The 17,925-nt window shown below is 45.3% G+C and overlaps 1 protein-coding gene across 1 annotated transcript; it reads left to right on the top strand.

Annotated features, from left to right (window-relative positions):
• The first annotated feature begins 10,991 nt into the window (after positions 1-10,991).
• Positions 10,992-17,493, top strand: SPRY2 (sprouty RTK signaling antagonist 2). The gene is made up of 2 exons (XM_030477884.1): positions 10,992-11,879; positions 15,719-17,493. Exon 2 carries the CDS (start codon positions 15,770-15,772, stop codon positions 16,709-16,711), a length of 942 nt encoding a protein of 313 aa, XP_030333744.1. The 5' UTR covers positions 10,992-11,879; positions 15,719-15,769; the 3' UTR covers positions 16,712-17,493.
• The last annotated feature ends 432 nt before the right edge of the window (positions 17,494-17,925 follow it).

A 17,925-nucleotide genomic window follows, 5' to 3' on the forward strand; every position in this document is an offset into this window, starting at 1 on the left:
CTTACATCTTTCTTTTGGAAAGAAAGGGTGGGAGGAAATGTGGGAAATGTTCCCTTCCCGTGGCCAGATCTAGCCTTGGTCTATGCAAGTACAACATTGCTGACACTGCTGGAGTTATTGAGTAAAATCCTGGCCGCACTAAACTTGATGGCAAAATTCCTGTTGACTTGAATAGAGTCTAGATTTCACAACAAATGTTAAGGGAGTGTGACTGCAAGACTGAGGCAAAGGCAATGTAAAAGCAAGAATGCTTTTCTCACTGCAATCCAGAGACAGGGCATGGTTCTCCAGGCAATAAATAAATAAATAAATGACTAAATAAATAAATAAATAAAAGTAAATAAGTAAATAAAATGGATCCTCCTGTTCAGACAGTTACTAGTTCTTGGCCCTTTTTTCTCCCATGTTCTCATCTATAGACACCAGTCCAGCTGCCCTTTCTTCACACTTGACTGTCCAGCTTCTCTATCAGCCTTCCTGTCACTCCTCTTTCAGCACATGATGTCAGCCCTCCCGCCATCTTGCTGTCACTCTTTTCAGATAGCAGGATTCACAGCCCTAGCTCACAGACCCGTTCGTTTGTATATCAGAAGACAAATATTTGTCACACTTGCTTCTTGTCCTCCATTAAAAATGAGCTTAGCTAAGGAGGGAAAGGTTGCTGGGAAAGTACTGACACTGGCTTTCTTTGCCAAGGATGTTCCAAAATATTCAGGTTTTTTCTTTTTCCTCTCCAAAAAGCTGTAAAGAATTGAGAAGTGAAGGTTTCAGCTCTGTTAGGGAATAACCATATACATTTTGTAATGGCTTTTGAAGTGCTTTCCTATATGTAGATCAGTGAATAACAGAGTTTTTGTAATTATCATCGTTTTGTTGTGTGGGGTTGGGTTTTGTTTTGTTTGTTTTTTGGGGTTTTTTGGGGTTTAGTTTTTATTTTTTTTTTTTAATTTCTCCCCTGATCTAATAGTGTCCAAACAGTCATTTTGCATTGCTGGGCAAAGACAACAGCAAACTTCCTAACCATGCATTTTTATACTTCTCCCCAGCACAAAAGACACACCCCGAAGCACCCAGGCTGGCAGGTTCTAAAATACTGCTCAATTTAACAGCAAAATACTGCCATGCACACTGTGTAAGCAGACCTTAGATTAGCATTAGTTGGTATAATATGACAAATGAGAATGTGTAATTCTTGATCAGAGCAAAGACGTGTAAGAGAAACAGGTCCAGTGAAACTTCCCATCATGGGTTCCAAAAGCGTGAAACCACCGCAGGATATGGATAAGCCCTGACTTCCATGTGGAGTTGGATTCTCAGAAGATATAAGTTACCAGTGTTAAATCACCCCAGCTGAGTATCTCCTCCTCAGTATAATAAGCTGTTTATTTATCCTGCTGCAAAAGTGTTCTAGGAAGTTGCCAAACAGGAAGGAGATTCTTGCCTGAAGTAACTTGCAATCTAAAGACTGGATCCTACCAAAGCATCTGGTCTGAGGTTTTGAACAGCTTTAACTCCCATAAGATTTCAAAAGGTATTCAGGAAGGCCATGCCTTACAGCATTCTGTAAGGTTTGGCTAAAATTGCCTGTAAACTAGTCTCAGGCACTTTGCAAGTTTGTGTTACCTTAGTCTTCAAAATACAGCAGAAATGTGCTGTGGATAGGTGAACTGGAACTAGATGCACAAAGATGAAATTATATTAACAGACATATAAACGTATCATGTTGCAAATGAAAGACAATAACAATACTCCAAAAATAATAAAAATATGCAAATCTTCCTTCCCATGGGCTGACCTATGAGTGCAGAGCTGCCAGAATGGTTAAGTTAGAGCAACAGAGTAAACTGTGCTGCACCTATAAAACACAGACTTAAACTTGCTGCCAAACATCTCCTTTCTAATTACAATTTATTTCACTGAAACACCCCCTGAACACCCTTAAGTGAACAGTGATGATCTTTAAATCTTGTTAGTAGGTGGCATGATAAAGAAATAAGAACACATATCCTGTGTTATGTGAGTAAGAAGAATTTAATATTGCTGGAGATTAGCTACCTCTTTCTTTTTTAACTCAAAGAGCCCAAACCTGCAGAAAAGTTTGTGTTTTCTCCTTAATTCAGTCTCTGGTTTTACTGTCAGGGTTTTGGGGGTTTTTTTTAAGAGTTACATTTCTGGCTGGAATACAATGTTTCTGTCACAGTGCAGGGACAATTGCAGAACATTGCAAAGAACATTTGACCCCTGCCTTTTATTTCCTAAGCGTATCATCAGTGCCAAACAGTGAACATTTTAGCAGAATTGGGCATTGCTAAATGACAACACTGAGTCTAACAGATTTGAGGTTGGTTTAGTTAGCATACACTACCTACCTCATGTGATGGCAGGAAATGACAGCTCCAAGGCTGAAATCAGATCCAGGCAGGTGGGCTCCTAAAGGAGCTCAGTGCAAACACGAGTGTTGTCCCTCGCAGATCCAGCTGCAGCAACAGAGCCTAAGGTTGCAGAGGGCTTTGGAGAAAACCCTGTAATTGTGTTTAAAATCTAATACATCCTACCTATCATTATGAACACACATCATGTATGATGTGTCATGTGTGCTGATACATCAACACTGCCTGCACAAGATAGATAAGGGCAATGAGTGCTGCGTATGTAAAACACTCAGCATGGCACAGGCATCCAGACTTGCCTATGGCAAGGCATTTCAGTAATTCTCAGGTGCAGGGGTTTTGTTCCGAAATAAACATACTGACTAAGCCCAAGACATCTTTTTGAGCTCCAGGATCTGGAGTTCCCATGATAGAGGAGAATCACAGATAATGGCTTCTCCTTGCAAACTACGCCAAACGCTTCCCTTGCTGCGCACAAGACCAGGAATGACTTATCCTAGCTCTCAGAGCACATGCAGAAACCAGTGGAAAAGGGGAGATAAAAAGTCAAAGCCCAAAGATTGGCTAATAGAGAAAGAAGTGTTGTAACTGTTAAATCACCCAAACTGCTTTGCCAAACTCTGACATGCTTGATTTCCTGTGCTTAAATAATTTTTAGGCTTTAAAAAAAAAAAAAAAAAAAGGAGGGAGGGGATCAGGGAGAGTTGGAGGGAGGGGAAGTGAGGAAAAATAACCAGCTGTTCCTTGTATAGTGCAGGAAACATGTTTGATTTATTGCTTTAAGGTTATTTTTGAAGGGGCTGCCTGTGGCAGCCAGAGTGCCGGAGAAGTCACTGAGGCCTGTCCACTTGAAGGGCTCAAACCGTTTCCTGAACAGCCCTTCTTCACTCGTCACCTCCGACAGCTCTTATTGACAACGTGTGACTGGGGCCCCGGAGTGTTTTAAAGCCGCGGGGGGCCGGGGCGGACAATGAGGCTGTCAATTACCTTTTCCCCCCTTGTGAAAAGGGAGCCGCGGTCAATGCGCCCCGACGGCGGGGGGTTGTGCCGCTCCGAGTCCCCGACCCCCGCGGCATTCAGCGCCGGGACGCGCCGGCCCCGGCCCCGGCTTCTCCGGGCCAAGGTGGAGGTGTCGCCGTGGCGAGCTCCGAAGGGGCGGCGGGGGCCCCCCCATCCCCATCCCCACTCCCCATTCCCACCCCCGCCTCTCATCCCCATCACCATCTCCGCTCCCCATCCCTGCTCTGCAGCCCGCACCCGGGGGAAGCGGAGAGGAGGGGAGAGGGGGGAGAGAACAACGCCCAGGCTGCTCTACCTATATTGTGCCTTTAAAAACTTCCTGTATGCCTTGATCACTTGCTGAGAGGACTGTCCATCATACGGGCGCTTTGTCTGGCAGTCACTTCCATTTGAATTTGACTGACTGAGGAAGCCCGAGTTATTTGTAAAGAACAACAAGGCTTTTCATTCATAATTTCAGTAGGGGGACAGGGTGCTAATGACTGAGCTTGAATAACGAGGGAATGTAGTATTCAAGGCAGGAAGAAGCCCAACTGGCTGCCAAATGAGAGGAAGGGAGGGAAAGGGGGGTGTGGGGGGAAGATGTAGGTGAAAGTGCTTGTGTGAAAAGGCAAACAATGAAATCGGGATCACACACATGTATACAAATACAAATCAGGTTCTCAAAAGGTGAGACAGGCGAAGATAGAAGCAGGAAGGAGAGCTGAGGAAATTCCCGTTTGTATTTCATTAACTCGCCTTCAGAATCGGCTTCTGCAGTGCTAAAAACGAGGAGGTCTCCGCAAATGGAGACTTTCTTCCCTCCCGCCGTCCCCTCCCCACGGAGAAAAAGCTTTAGCTCTCCTATTCCTTTTTATTACAGAAAAAAAACTTGGGTTTGAAGTTGGGCCGAATGAAGATTTTGCCTTTGTTGCTTAAGCTCTAGCTCTGACAAAACACGAAACCACTAAAGCTAGCCCGGGCTGCGGCCCAGCACGTACCACCCATATATATAATTTTACACACTGTCTCTAAATACACATATTCTCTAACTGTGCAAAGACTCTGTCTTCTCAAAAGCCAAACTTTACCTGATGCAAAATCTATTTACCTGAATAAAGTTTGTAACCTTTATTTCTATAGTTGTTACCTTTATTTCTATTACCTTGATTTCTATTTCTATTACCTTAATTCTTATTTCAGTGGGATTATGAATAAGGCATTAACTGAAATTTCCTTAGCTACGAGAGATTTTATAGAATTGTAATTTGTGTCCCTGTAGAGAAAACAAACCTACAGTGCTAAGAAAGAAAATAAAAATTGAGCAGCATGTAGTTTGGAAGACATAATTGCTTTGGCACAACTTAAACCATAAGAAGTTCATATACTTTATGTCAATTTGAAATGAGTTGCAAGAAAACAATAAGAAAACTTAAAATATGTTAAACGGCTTAAACATTTAACCTCAAGAATGAAGGAAGTTTTCCAGTGGGCTTATTTTGCAAGCTGGTTCTGTCGAATCCAGTGGATTTATTGTGTATGTTTGTAATGCTGCTTCCAGTGCTTCCTTTAGCTTTTGTTAATTAGGACACCATCCTGGGAGCCGCTCTGGGCAGCTGGATTCCCTCCGCGACCTGGAGCACCGCAGACGTTTGCTCTGGCTCCAGAAGGGGTCAGGGCCTGCTTAGGAGGAACAGCACGGAGATTTCAGCTTCTCAGTTAATTTCTGCCTTTGTCTCTGCAGGGCTTTTGAAAGTAATAGGCCTGCTTGAAATACAGGAAAAGATGATTGCAAAACCACAAATAAGATAGGAGTAACTGCACCAGATGCAGAGACGGAAGTTTCTAGGAACTCTTTAATCAAGTGGTGGGAGTGGATGCTCCTGCAGAGATAACCTTGTTCAGATAATCAAACATTTTGTCCTTTTCCCTCTCTAAGAAAGAGTATAATTATCTAACAGTTCCTACTCTCTTTTAAGGTGTTTTGATCCTATTAGACACAGATTCTGAAATTTTAGTTGTGAAGACAGACCCTGGAGCCCACAAGGAAATCCAACACGACCAGTCTCGGTGGGAAGCAGCATGTACACAGTGGAGAGATAGGACTGGGACCTGAGATTCACAGTTCTTGCTTTTCAGATAAGTTACTTCTTTCTTTCACCCCTGGGTTTTCTCACCTATATAAAACAGACATGGCAACATCTCTTGAAAGCTGTTTTGAGATCTGTGGACAAGACTGTAATAGAATATCCAGCATGTTAATTGCTGTCTTTGATATTGCCATTACAGTCAGGAGAATGAAAGAGTCCTATGCAGATCTGACAGCAGGATCAGCATATTTCACAATTTTTTTTTTTTTTACAACCATACAAATAGTATTTTTGTGTGTGTGTGTATTCTGATTTTCAGACAAATGATGAGAAATGCTATCTTTTATTTTCCTTTTCATACAAAATTCATCCATCTCTAGGAAACTGTTCTGTTCTGCACATGTCATCTCTGCTTTGAGGATGTGCTTGTGTGCCACACTGATGAATACAAGCCTTTCACAGCTGAAGAAAATAAAAATAATCTCAGCATATGGGAGAAAGATGATACAATATTTAAGAGTTGCTCAACCTGCTTGCTTTGGTTTGCAGCAAAATCTGTAAGTCTTCTTTGTACATATCCCTTGGCTGGCTTGCATGCAATATGCTACTAATTTCTAATCTCTTGGAGGTATTTATTGAACTCCAGCCTCCAGTGAATGAAGGTCCCTTAGGTTCTGGGATTAGAGTAACATGGATGTCGGTGTAAGCTACCTCAAACTTCCAGAAGATCTGTGCTCTTCCAGCTACCTTGCTTACAGTACCCAAGACACTCATTTACCTTTCCACCACATTGCAGTTTAGAGCTAGTTTGAGTATCTCTACATCAGTGGTTTTCTAACTGTGATCTGTGGATTCCTATGGAGTACTTCTAAATGGGAGGTCTTACAATTTATAATTTTCTAAAAAAGTCTGCACTTCCTTTATGATTTTTTTTTCTGTTCTAAAGTGTAGAAAAAGTCTACAGACTGATGAAGTTTGAAAACTACTGCTGCAAACCACCATAGAGATGTGATAAGTTTCTTCACAAAACCCTTTTGTTCCCAAATTTCACTTAACTGCTAACAACGACCTCTTCCATTTCTTCTGAGTCACTTTTATCTCAGGTCAACACACAAATGTCTGCATTCTGCTACAAAATATTTTGAGAATTTTCAAACTAGCAAGCACTTACCAACATTTTAATAGGCAATCAGTTAATTTTGCATAAAATTCTAGTATAGTCAAGCCCAGTGTTATCTAGCCTCTAATTGAATGATGCTACAGACTGCAGTGTTTCAAATGCTGACAGATGTGGCTTGTCTGTGCCATTCTCATGATTACTTCTACGAAAGCAGTTGAAAACGTTAGGAGGAAAATCCTGGGACAAACAAATACAAAAAGCCTGCTATAATACTAATTTAGCAAATAAACTGCACTTATTCCTGTCCATGCCAAATTGTCCCACTTTTGAACATTTGGTCTCAAGGTATTTGAGAAGAGAGAACTAATTACAAAATGCATTGTATAAACTGGAAAGGTTTATAAAGTTGAATTCCAAAAAAAACCAATGCTGATTTTATCAAGGACACAAGTATAACCAAAAAACATTGAAAGGCACATCAAAGAGCATATTAGCTTTATTAGAACAATTTATATGCAAAAGCTCCACATTATATTATAAGTACTAAATGTGTGTATTCTTCAGCATAATTTCAGAAGGATCAGGAAAGAGATTTGTTTATTTTTTAAGTTTACATAAGTGTATTTGGTATTCAACAAGAAAATACTCTACTGGCAAGAGTCCCTTCATATACAGGGGCAATCATCAGATGGGATAAAGTTACACAAGATCTGGCCTATATCACCTTTAAGGAAGATGGAGATCATTAGCTAGATCTGAATAACGGTAGTTTAATCCCAGAAGATCTGGGCATCCCTAAGAGCAGGAGACCAAATCCCAGCAGCTGCACAGCATCCGTATCCCTAATGAGAGCAGCAGGTATTTATTCTATATTTCACATTTAACAATGCTGCTCCTTGTCACACCAGAGCAGGTTCCAAGTAGCTTCTGCTCATTTTTGTCTCTTAAGGAATTCTGGAATTTCCTTCAGGTAACCTACAATGAAAACTACAAAAGCAAAACCAGCAGTACTGAGTCAGGGACCTAATTTTCTTCATTAAAAATGTTCAACTATTTTTACAGCACAGTGAGTTTGACTTCTCTGTTCCTCTCTGTGTTGTATCTAAGTGTCCTTGTCTGCCCTGAAAAGCTCAATGAAATATCAGTTGGCAGAAAGCTTTACAGCTAATCACTTTAAAAAAATCCTATAATTCTTTTATTTACATTACCTTTTTCAGAGTTACAAACATGAAAGGCAATCAATTAAAGGTTTGAGTTCCTAAGGAAATACTGGGCATTAGAAGCAGTGTGCAGCCAAACTTAGTCCTTTCAGGATGTGCAGAATCAATATCCTCACATCACTGCATTACCTCATGAGATGATGCACAAAATGTTCCAGAAGTCAACAAATTTACTGCACTTTCATCCCCTTGCAAGAAGCAATTCCTTATGAATGAACTTCCTTTTATTTTACAAAAAGGGGAAAATACCACTTGTTCTCAGGTCCTGGGTCTGAAGATCAAATCAAGTAAAATCATGTGGGAAAATCTCAGGATGATGCAGAAAAGTTTCAGCTATTTCTGTCATGTCACAGACCTCTGCCCAACTGTTCACCCCAAGTTACTGCAATTGCCACCATTCTATCACGAACACACACACACGTATCTACATGTATACAAATATATATGTATATGTGTGTGTGTACACATGTATATATCCAACAGCTACCATTTCTCTGCTAAGAAAGATCTAAAGACCTCCCATCTCAAAAAAAAAAAAAAAAAAAAAAAAAAAAAAAAAAAATCATGCAATGGTTAGAGCAAACCACTAGGGGAAACATAGTAACATACATTAAGCCACTATTCATGACAAGAGATGCGAAATGTGAGTGATACATGTAATCCTGCGAAAGCTGGTTCCAAGGTAACATCAGATGGAAGGCCTGAGAATTCAGCCTTGAGGTTCCAACACAAAAACAAACCAAAAACCAACCAACCAACCAAAAAAAAAAAAAAAGAAATCACACTTTATATTGCATATTTGTCTACTACTTATTGATCACCTATGTATGAGTTAGTGCAAAAAGCTTGGCAGTTTTGGGGGCTTCTCTTTCAAACTCAGCAGTGCTAGGGTGCTGTATACTTGGGATTTTTTTTTTTTTTTTTCCTCTTCTTCTTGTTTGGGTTTTGGGTTTTGGGGTTGGTTTGTGGTTTTTTCTTTTTGGTATAAGATACTGATGCTTCACCATTTTGCACACATGACTGGCTCTGTGAATAAAAATAACTTCACTGTCTTCGTATCTGTCTTTGGGACTACTCACTGTACAAAGTGTATACACCTGTACTTGCAAACTGGCATATAAATAGCCGATTGCGCTACTGACTGATTTTAAAATGGTATTATGAACTTTCCAGTTTAAACATTATTTATATACTCAGTATAAACACTGACAGATAACCTAACAGCCCTTTAACTGTGTGCAGGCTTGCAGAAAGAGTTCTTCGCCCATTTTTTACTTTGCTATGTGGGAGGAGGTGATTTTTCTTTTCTCGCTGTGAATGACATTAAGAATGACATTAAGACATGGTGTCCTTTTCCCCAAGTACCCCGTGGATTTCCAGCCTGCGGGCAGGGCACACCTCCGAGGATACCCAGGTCGGTGCTCGGTGCATCCGCGCCGCTGGGTGCCTCTTCCCGTGGGGGAAGCCCAAGCCAAGGCCTGCGGGCTTCCTCCCGCCCTTCCCCTGCCCGCAGCCGGCGCTGCCCGCCTCGGCGGAGCCTGTGGGGGTGCCCCCGCCGCCCGCCGCCGCCGCGCTCCCTCTGGCGGGCAGAGCGGCCGCGCCGCCGCCGCCTCCACTCCCCGGCAGCCCCGAAGGGAACCTGGCCCCGCGGGGCTGCGGCTCCAGCCGCCGGGCGGCCTCGAACCCGGCCCCGATGGGCGTTTCGCTCCGTCTGCGCATACAGAGGGGCGAAGGGGATGGGGAGGGGACGGCGCCTGAGCCTCAGCACCGTCCCCTCCGAGGCGGCACCGGTTTTGTGCAGGCTTATGGAGTGGGGTAGCCCTTGGGAAGGGGAAAAAGAAGTTAGACTCGTGTAACTCAGGCTAGCCTTACTGTCAGGCAACTGCGGAATATAATATGCAGGTTAAGAACATTATCGTGAAAGAATAGGTATATGCCTGTAAGAATACGAAAACCCGAGGGCCGCCCGTGTGAGGCACTGCCCTTTTTATTTCCACGTTTTTACCGAGGATGACCACCCCCTTCAAAAAGCGGTGACGAGCAGGTGTAGAAGAGGAAGTGCCTACAAAATTGCCTCAAGTAGCAAAAAGGGCTAGTGGGGGTTTTGCACTGAGGACTGCTCATGTAAATAATGCAGTGCACTGCTGCCTTGCACGTCGTGTGTATTTTAAGCAGTGCCACACGTGATGCGGGTATATTCGTGCTCGGTGCATGCCTACGTGGATATGTTACTTTCCGCGCTTAAAGATACATGGAGGCGCAAAATGCCCGGGCCCAGCGACAGTGGCCACGCCGGCGACTTCAGCTCCTACAAAAGGGACCGAGCTGTGGCCGTGTCAGGAAACGCCCAGAAGACAAACAGTCACGTTTGTGAGCTGCTCGCAGACCGTGTCCCCCACGTGAATGGGAATTAATTAGTTTTTTCTTTTTTCCTTTTTTTTCCCTTAGAAACCCCCACCCTCCGCACAGGCGAGGGCATTCCGCTGCTGTCCGGGACATGCAAACCCCGCAGCAGCCGGAGACGCGGGAAGTACCGCAGCGCTCTGTCAGCGGCCTGTCCGCGCCCTGCGGGCCCCGCTCCGCGCTCCCGCGCGGCCGCGGGGCCGCCCTCCGCACCGCCTCATCGCGTTAATCCGCGGGACAATGCCCCCGGTAACCACCCTGCCTTCTCCCCGGTTGAAAAGGGACGGGGAGGGTAGGGGGGGAGTGAAGGGGGGGCAGAAAGTGTAAACTTTTACTCCACTCGGTTAAAGAAACACGGGGTTGGGGGGGAGGGAAGCACCTGGAAACGGGTTTCCCGACAGCCCGCCGCGGCGAGGAGAGCGCGCCTCCCTGCCCGGGAGAAGCGAGTTCCCCTCGGCTCCGCTGCAAACCTATCGCCGCCTGCCTCTGAATAAATACACGAGCACAAAAGCAGCCCCAGCGCCGTGTGACTGCGCACGGAGGAGCCTCCTGCGAAAACAGGCTGCGGCCAGGCCCCGGGAGCGGAACTCAGCGGGGCTCCGCGCCGCCCCGCGCAGCGCAGCTCAGGGCCGCTCACCGACGGGCCGAGACCGGGGCCGGGTCGGCGGCGCTGCCCTTTTGAATGCCTCCCGCAGCTCGGAGTGCTGGCAGGGCGCTGGGAGCGCCAGTGAATGTAGCCCTGCAGAGCCAATGAGCTGGGACCGGATGCGATATATCCTCTGGGACAACAACTGCTCTGTTCCTCCTCAGATCCACATGACGCCATTTACTGCTGCTTTTGCAAAGAGATCACCCTACCTCCTCCGGAAAGAAAAAGAGAGAGAGGGAGAGAGCGAGCGAGCAGAAAAACGCGGAGCCCCTACAGCTCAGATCTCAAACCTTCCTCCTCCTCCTCCTCCACCTCCTCCAAACACACAACAACCACCACCACAAATCCGCTGCGCTCCCAAAACACCCCCCCGATTGCAAACCACAGAGCTGCCTGCAACACACACACGCTCGCAGAGGGAGCGAGAAAGCTAGAGGGAGAGAAGGGAGAGGAGCTTGCAGCAAGCAGCTTCTCAGCAGAACGGCTACATTGCACAAGCTGCTTTTTTGGAGGAGCTCAGTGGAAGAAAGCTCTGGGATTTTATTTTAGATCCACTTTATTTTGTTTTCTTTGGCTTTGCCCTTCCTCTTGATCATTTGCAACAACAACAACAACAACAAAAAAAAAAAAAAAGTGACTTGGTATTGGCGATTCGGCCTCCGGTTCATTGAGGAAAAAAAGGAAAGTGTGTGTGTGAGAGACTTGAGTGATTTCTTTTTAGGAGCAAAGAAAACCCATCCCGATCCGGAGAGTTGTTTTTATTATTATTATAGTATATACGCGCACACACGTATTTATAACCGATCTGGGAGAGGGACCTAGCTTTGCTCTGGACTTTTTTACGTGGTGATCATTCTTACTCTAATTTGCAAGTTGGACTAAAGCAGAGTTTGGAAAAGAATTTTTTTTTTTTTTTTTTTTTTTTGCTTTAGGGCTGGATTTATTTGCAAACCGCAGGAAGAAGAAAATACAAGAGAGAGAGGGGTTTGGTGCAGCGCCGCGATCACGGTGAGAGCCTTTTCCTTCTTTGCAAAACAAGCTTTTCAGTAACCCCCCTCCAGCCCCTCTTGGTTGCTCCAAGAAAACTCGTGGAAATGTTTGAGGCCGATCCCTTTTCCATTCGTACAGGTTCTCCCTCTCCCCCCTTTTCCCTCTCCTTCCTTTCTCAGAGAGGAGCCGGAGGTGGGATTTCGGAGCGGCTTCTCTCGGAGGGGGTGGGGGGAGCTCCGCTGGGGTTTGCGGGCTGCGCCGCGTTTGCGCCCCGCCGGGGTACCTCGGGGGCGCGGAGGGCGGAAGGCTGCGCTGGGGACGGAGGGCTGCGCGGGCGAGCAGGCATGCCTGCAGGGGCTGCTAGCGGGACGGCGCGGGGGGGACACACAGCACACGGGCCGGGACACGCAGACACACAGAGTTCGGCGTGCTCTCGGGGCTGTGGGGAGCGGGTGCTCGCCTGGCACGCGTGGGTTTCCGACAAGCCCCGCGGGGCGGTGAAGGGAGGGCGCAGCGGGGTGGGCGAGCGCAGGGGCTGTTTCTGTGTGTGTGTGTGTCCCTCCGTCCTGTGAGAGAGCGAGCAACCCGCCTTTCAGTGCGTGATTTACGCCCATCTGTAGTGGCGTCGGGAGATCCGTGCAATTCGGAAGTGAGTGCACGTCTGGTACAAACCTACGTGTGTGCGTGTGTGTATACACATCTCTCTCGTGTGATAAAATTAATTCCATCCATCAGACGAGGAAAGTTCTTCCCCAGGTTCTGCCGTGCAGAGGGCATGTGTGGAGGGGATGGAAAGCTTCAATTTTTGCCCCTTTTTTTTTTTTTTCCCACCCCCTTTGGTGGGTTTACTTTGTAACACCCTCTTACCCTCCCCCCAGAAAATCTGCTGGTGTTTTCAACAAGTTATTTGTGTGTCAGTTTGCCCCACCCCGATGGTAAAGTCCCTTTTGCCCTAATCCATAGTCTGATCACACACTCGGCCCTTAATGGGGGTTTCAAAGCACTTTGAAAGAAGAGGAGGTAGTTGGTGCGTGTGTGTGTGTGCGGTGGGAATGGGGGTGGGGGTGCCTTGCACAGGCTCCGGACACAAAACAGAAATTCACGGGCAGAGGACTTCTACCCCTTAGGCTCGCCTTCTCCCCGCCAGCCAGACACGGGGTTTTTCCACAGCACGCAAGAAGCCCCTTGCGTTTTAAACTGCCCCGAATGTGCCGAACGCGAAACCCGGCCCCCTTGCTCGCCCTTTTGCCAATCCCAGCTAGGAAAAGTTAGCAATCATGAGCTGTGCGAGAGTGGACTTTGGCTTTTAGAAGTGGGGAGTCGTGTTATCGAACACATGCACACACAAAAAGGCAAATGCTGCTTCACTGCTCTTGGTGGATGAAAAGGGGAGAAGTGCTAGATCAGAGAGAGGAGGGAGAGACGTGCTTTCCCGTAAGAATTTTCATGCAAACGTATGTTCGCAAATGTGCTGGAGGTTTGCGTCTCGTCCTGTTAGCGGATAGATTAAGGGGAGAAAAAGGATCGCCCGGCTCGGACCGATGTCCCGTTGGAAACGCCTTTTGGGTCCCTTTGGGTCGGGGCGGAGGGGGATGGGCTTAAGGTCAGGCAGTTTGCAGAATATGCGTAAAATAAGGGGAGCTTTTCCAGCGGCTGGCTTTGTGAAGCTGAATGGGTGCTTATGACAAGACGAGAGGGGGGTAATCTGCCTTTTGCCCGGCTGTTCCGGAGGTGTTGTCTCCAACCGTCTGCAGGGCGCCTGGCATTACCCGGGAGGGGGAAGAAGGCTTCTTTAGCATCTCTCGGGGGAGGGCAGCGGGGAAGAGTTAAAAGGAAACATGGGTTTGACTTTCCTGATAAGCCGGCCGCAGCAGCCCCCTCCCACCTCCCTTCCCGGAGGATGTCTCCTGGTTATCTCCAGGTTGTGTGCACTTGCGGGGCTGCCGGCGGCTCCCGCGGGCGAGGGGCTGCCGCCTCCCACCTGCCGCGCCTGGATGGAACCGGGAGCCGGGCAGGGAGAGCAGCGCGGAGCCTTCTCCTCCGGCCCCCACCTTGGCGTCTGAGCCGGTGTCGTCTGCAGCGCCTGCAGGTCAGGGTCAGCTCCGCTGTTGCACTGGGTTGGCATTGCTGGAGAGGCAGGGTCTCATCTGGTGTGCCTTCTCGGCTGGCTGAGTCTGCCTAAAAGCTGGATGTGGAGGGCAGATAGGGCTGCTAGTTCCTCTCAAGGGCGGGGAGAGGGCTTTATTTTCTGCCCTTTTTGATCTTAAGATAATTTTCCAGATAAGGAAATGTCTACTTAGGCTGTTGGTTGAAACTTTTTGTACGGCAAAGGTTTTAATTCGAAGAAAACATAAGCAATGCTTCAAGATAAGTTTGCAATACTTTTTTTTTTTTTTTGGGGGGGGGGTGTCACACCATGACATACATGCTTTATGTCACCAGGATTTGGCAGTATTTGAAATAGGCAGTCACTCTTAAAAATTAAGTTTTATTTTTTTAAAGAAAAAGCACTTGAGGGGAGGGAACCAGGAATTAAAAGGTTAAACGTTTTCCACTGCTGCTAGAATAAAGACAGCATCTTGAGATAGTCATTGTTAAACTGTTTGGTTATATTTTATTGTACCACAGTATAGTATTATTGTTGGTAACTGATGTGTACAGAGTAGCACTGTGGTGCTCTTTCTAGGTATAATTAAAGACATTGTGTGGTCCTTGTAAGAAGCTTGGTTCCTGCTTGGGTTTTAATTGTAAAATAGTGTTCTGGATTTTTGTCTAGGTAATTGGATTTTGGAACTGCTTTAAGATATGATAAAGGCAAGGCAAATATTAACTAATTTAGAGGGCAGTACTTGAAACTTTTGCATATCTGAGCATGGAAGTTATTTATTTACAAGTTCTCATCTTCTGGGTCTTTTACTGGGTTTCCATTTAAATTCTTAAGTCTGCGATTCTACTTTGTAATGATCCTTTAAAGCACTATTCGCAATCAAGTGGACTTCTTGGATGATGGCATTGTTTGGTTATATTATGCATGCCTCTGTCCCACAAGCCACTCTTGCTAATATTTACAATTTGAAATGTAGGCTATGGAATTTTTTACACATTTAAAAAAGATAAAACTGTGGTAGCATTGCTTTTGTAGTATTGAGCCTTAAAATAACAATCGCAGTGGTGTACGTAAGTATGACACATACTAAAATACTGGAGAGAGATATTTTTACTTGTGCTGTTGAAGTTTTTGGTAGCTCTAACTCATTTAATGTCTAACCTCAAACATTTTATTGCTATTTAGTGTTTTTCTTGGGACCATTGGTATTAAACTAAAATTTCCTATTTACATCATGTAAAGTTTAATGTGTAAAGAGACTAGCCTACCAAAATATTATCCAGTTTTAAATAAAATTGGAGAATTATATGTCTGTCATCAGCAGGTCACATTACACTTGCTAAATACTTGCAGGCTTTTTTTTTTTTTTTTAATGTAAGTTTTTCAGTAGCATGACGTGAAGAGAAGAGTCACTTCAAGTGGCTGAAATGTGATCACTTTAAAGGCCATGGTTAACCAGAAGATTGCCTGGGAAGGCTTAGCAGGAGTGATACCTAGACTTTCTAGAGCCATAAATTAAGATGCATGGACCTAGAATAGAATCCCTTTAAGCTGTCCACAGCAGCAGGCAGGACAGGCCAAGGGAAGTGCATTCACCTGGCCCGTGCTCCGCCCCAGATGTGACTCCTTTTTTTAATGACTGATGCATTACTTGATTGTGTGCAGTGCTGTGTGATCCTGCAGGCTTGAAAGGCTGCCGGAGAGAGCATGAAATGTGTTGCAATAGTAAATCCTCTCTTTGTTGCTCCAGGATTTCAGATGTGTTCTAAGCCTGCCGGGGTGAGCACGCTTCTGGGCACTGATGGAGACAAGAGCTCAGCACAGCAGCGGGTCTCAGGCCTTGCTACAGGGTCGGCGTGACAGTGGGAGACCACACGGGGAGCCCGACCTGCGGGATGTCCTGATGCAGCAGGTTCACGTCTTGTCGTTGGACCAGATCAGAGCCATCCGAAACACGAATGAGTACACGGAGGGACCTACGGTGGCTCCACGTCCGGGAATCAAGTCCACTCCTCGGCTCGCAACCCAACCCAAAAATGAAAGGCCCCATGGCTTGCCTGAGCATCGCCATTTTAGCCGGATTCAGCACACACAAACACATGCCTCTCCTCGGGCGCCTCTGTCCCGTTCTATCAGCACGGTCAGCACAGGTTCGCGGAGCAGTACAAGGACAAGTACGAGCAGTAATTCATCCGAACAGAGACTTCTCGGGTCATCTTTGGGGCCAACTGCTGATGGGATAGTCCGAATACAGCCCAAGTCTGAGCTCAAGTCAAGCGAGCTGAAGCCGCTGAGCAAAGAAGACTTGGGAGCGCACAGCTACAGGTGTGAGGACTGTGGAAAGTGTAAGTGTAAGGAGTGCACTTATCCGAGGACCCTCCCATCGTGTTGGATCTGTGACAAACAGTGTCTTTGCTCAGCCCAGAACGTGGTCGATTACGGGACTTGCGTTTGCTGTGTGAAGGGCCTCTTCTATCACTGCTCTAATGATGATGAGGACAACTGTGCTGACAACCCCTGCTCCTGCAGTCAGTCACGTTGCTGCACTAGATGGTCCGCCATGGGTGTGGTGTCCCTCTTTCTGCCTTGCTTGTGGTGTTACCTACCAGCCAAGGGTTGCCTTAAGTTGTGCCAGGGCTGTTATGACCGGGTAAATCGGCCTGGGTGCCGCTGTAAACACTCCAACACCGTTTGCTGCAAAGTTCCCAGCGTCCCCCCCAGGAACTTTGAAAAGCCAACATAGCATCACTAGTCAGAAATACTAAAGTAACGATTATTTTAACGTACATATGCAACCAACTAAGCAGCTATGGTCTTGGCACTGTAGTAGAAGGGGTTGGGGAATCTACTTTGCTGTTTGCAGTGAAATGCTTGTCTCTGTGTGTGCCATCTTAACTGATACGCTTGTTAGGATCCAGCTAGTGGCATACAGAAAAAAAAAAGGGATGCAGTACATTGTGACCCACATATTTCATAAGCTAAAGCAACACAGACACTCCTAGGCAACTCTGTTGTTTGTGAATAGTACTTGCAAAATTTGTAAATTAGCAAGTGACTCCTTTTTTTCATTGTTTTCTGCCAGAGATAATGTGCTATATTTTTGTATATACAATAATATTTTCAACTGTGAAAAATAAGTGGTGTCATAAGACATGGCACAGTCACAAAATATTATACTAATATGTTGTACATTCGGAAGAATGTGAATCAATCAGTATGTTTTTAGATTGTATTTTGTCTTACAGAAACCTTCTATTACAAGACTCTGATTTCCCTTTGGACTTCATGTATATTGTACAGTTACAGTAAAAATCAGCCTTTATTTTCTAATTTTTTCAACATATTGTTTAGTGTAAAGAATATTTATTTGAAGTTTTATTATTTTATAAAAAGAAATATTTATTTTAAGAGGCATCTTACAAATGTCACCCCTTTTTATGAGGACGTCATAGTTGCTGCAAATAAGGGGTGAACGATGCATATGTTCACTATAAAATAGAAAATATATTAACGTTTGAAATTAAACTGGGCTGCTTGTCATTTTTTACCCCTGTTACTGTTCTGAGCTGGGAGAACTCATGCTTCTAACTGCAAATTTCACAGTAATACAGTCACAGTGAGTCTAATACAAGAACGAAAACAGAATTTTTAAGTGTATTTTTTGTGGTTGCTTGCTACTTCACCTGAAAATAATGCAGGATTTTTGCTTCCTTCCTTTGCACAAATGTCCCATATACTGTTCCTACAACAGAAAAAGAAAATTAACATAGGAAAATGCATTAATTCATTCCAGACTAGGACTAACAGGCACTGAAAGCTTGACCTATTCTATAAGTGATGAGCTTTTGTGCTTCAAATAGGAAATAAGTAATCATTCACAAAAAATGTTAGGCTTGAATGGCTTTACTCGGAGAGAGAGAATAAAAAAAAAAAGAAAACTAATACAGTCAGTGCAAA

This window comes from Strigops habroptila, chromosome 2 (assembly GCF_004027225.2).
Source record: "Strigops habroptila isolate Jane chromosome 2, bStrHab1.2.pri, whole genome shotgun sequence".
Lineage (NCBI taxonomy): Eukaryota > Metazoa > Chordata > Aves > Psittaciformes > Psittacidae > Strigops > Strigops habroptila.

Bases quoted from the DNA above. Each gene is read 5' to 3' on its own strand.
- SPRY2 (XM_030477884.1), top strand. From the start codon at position 15,770: ATGGAGACAAGAGCTCAGCACAGCAGCGGGTCTCAGGCCTTGCTACAG.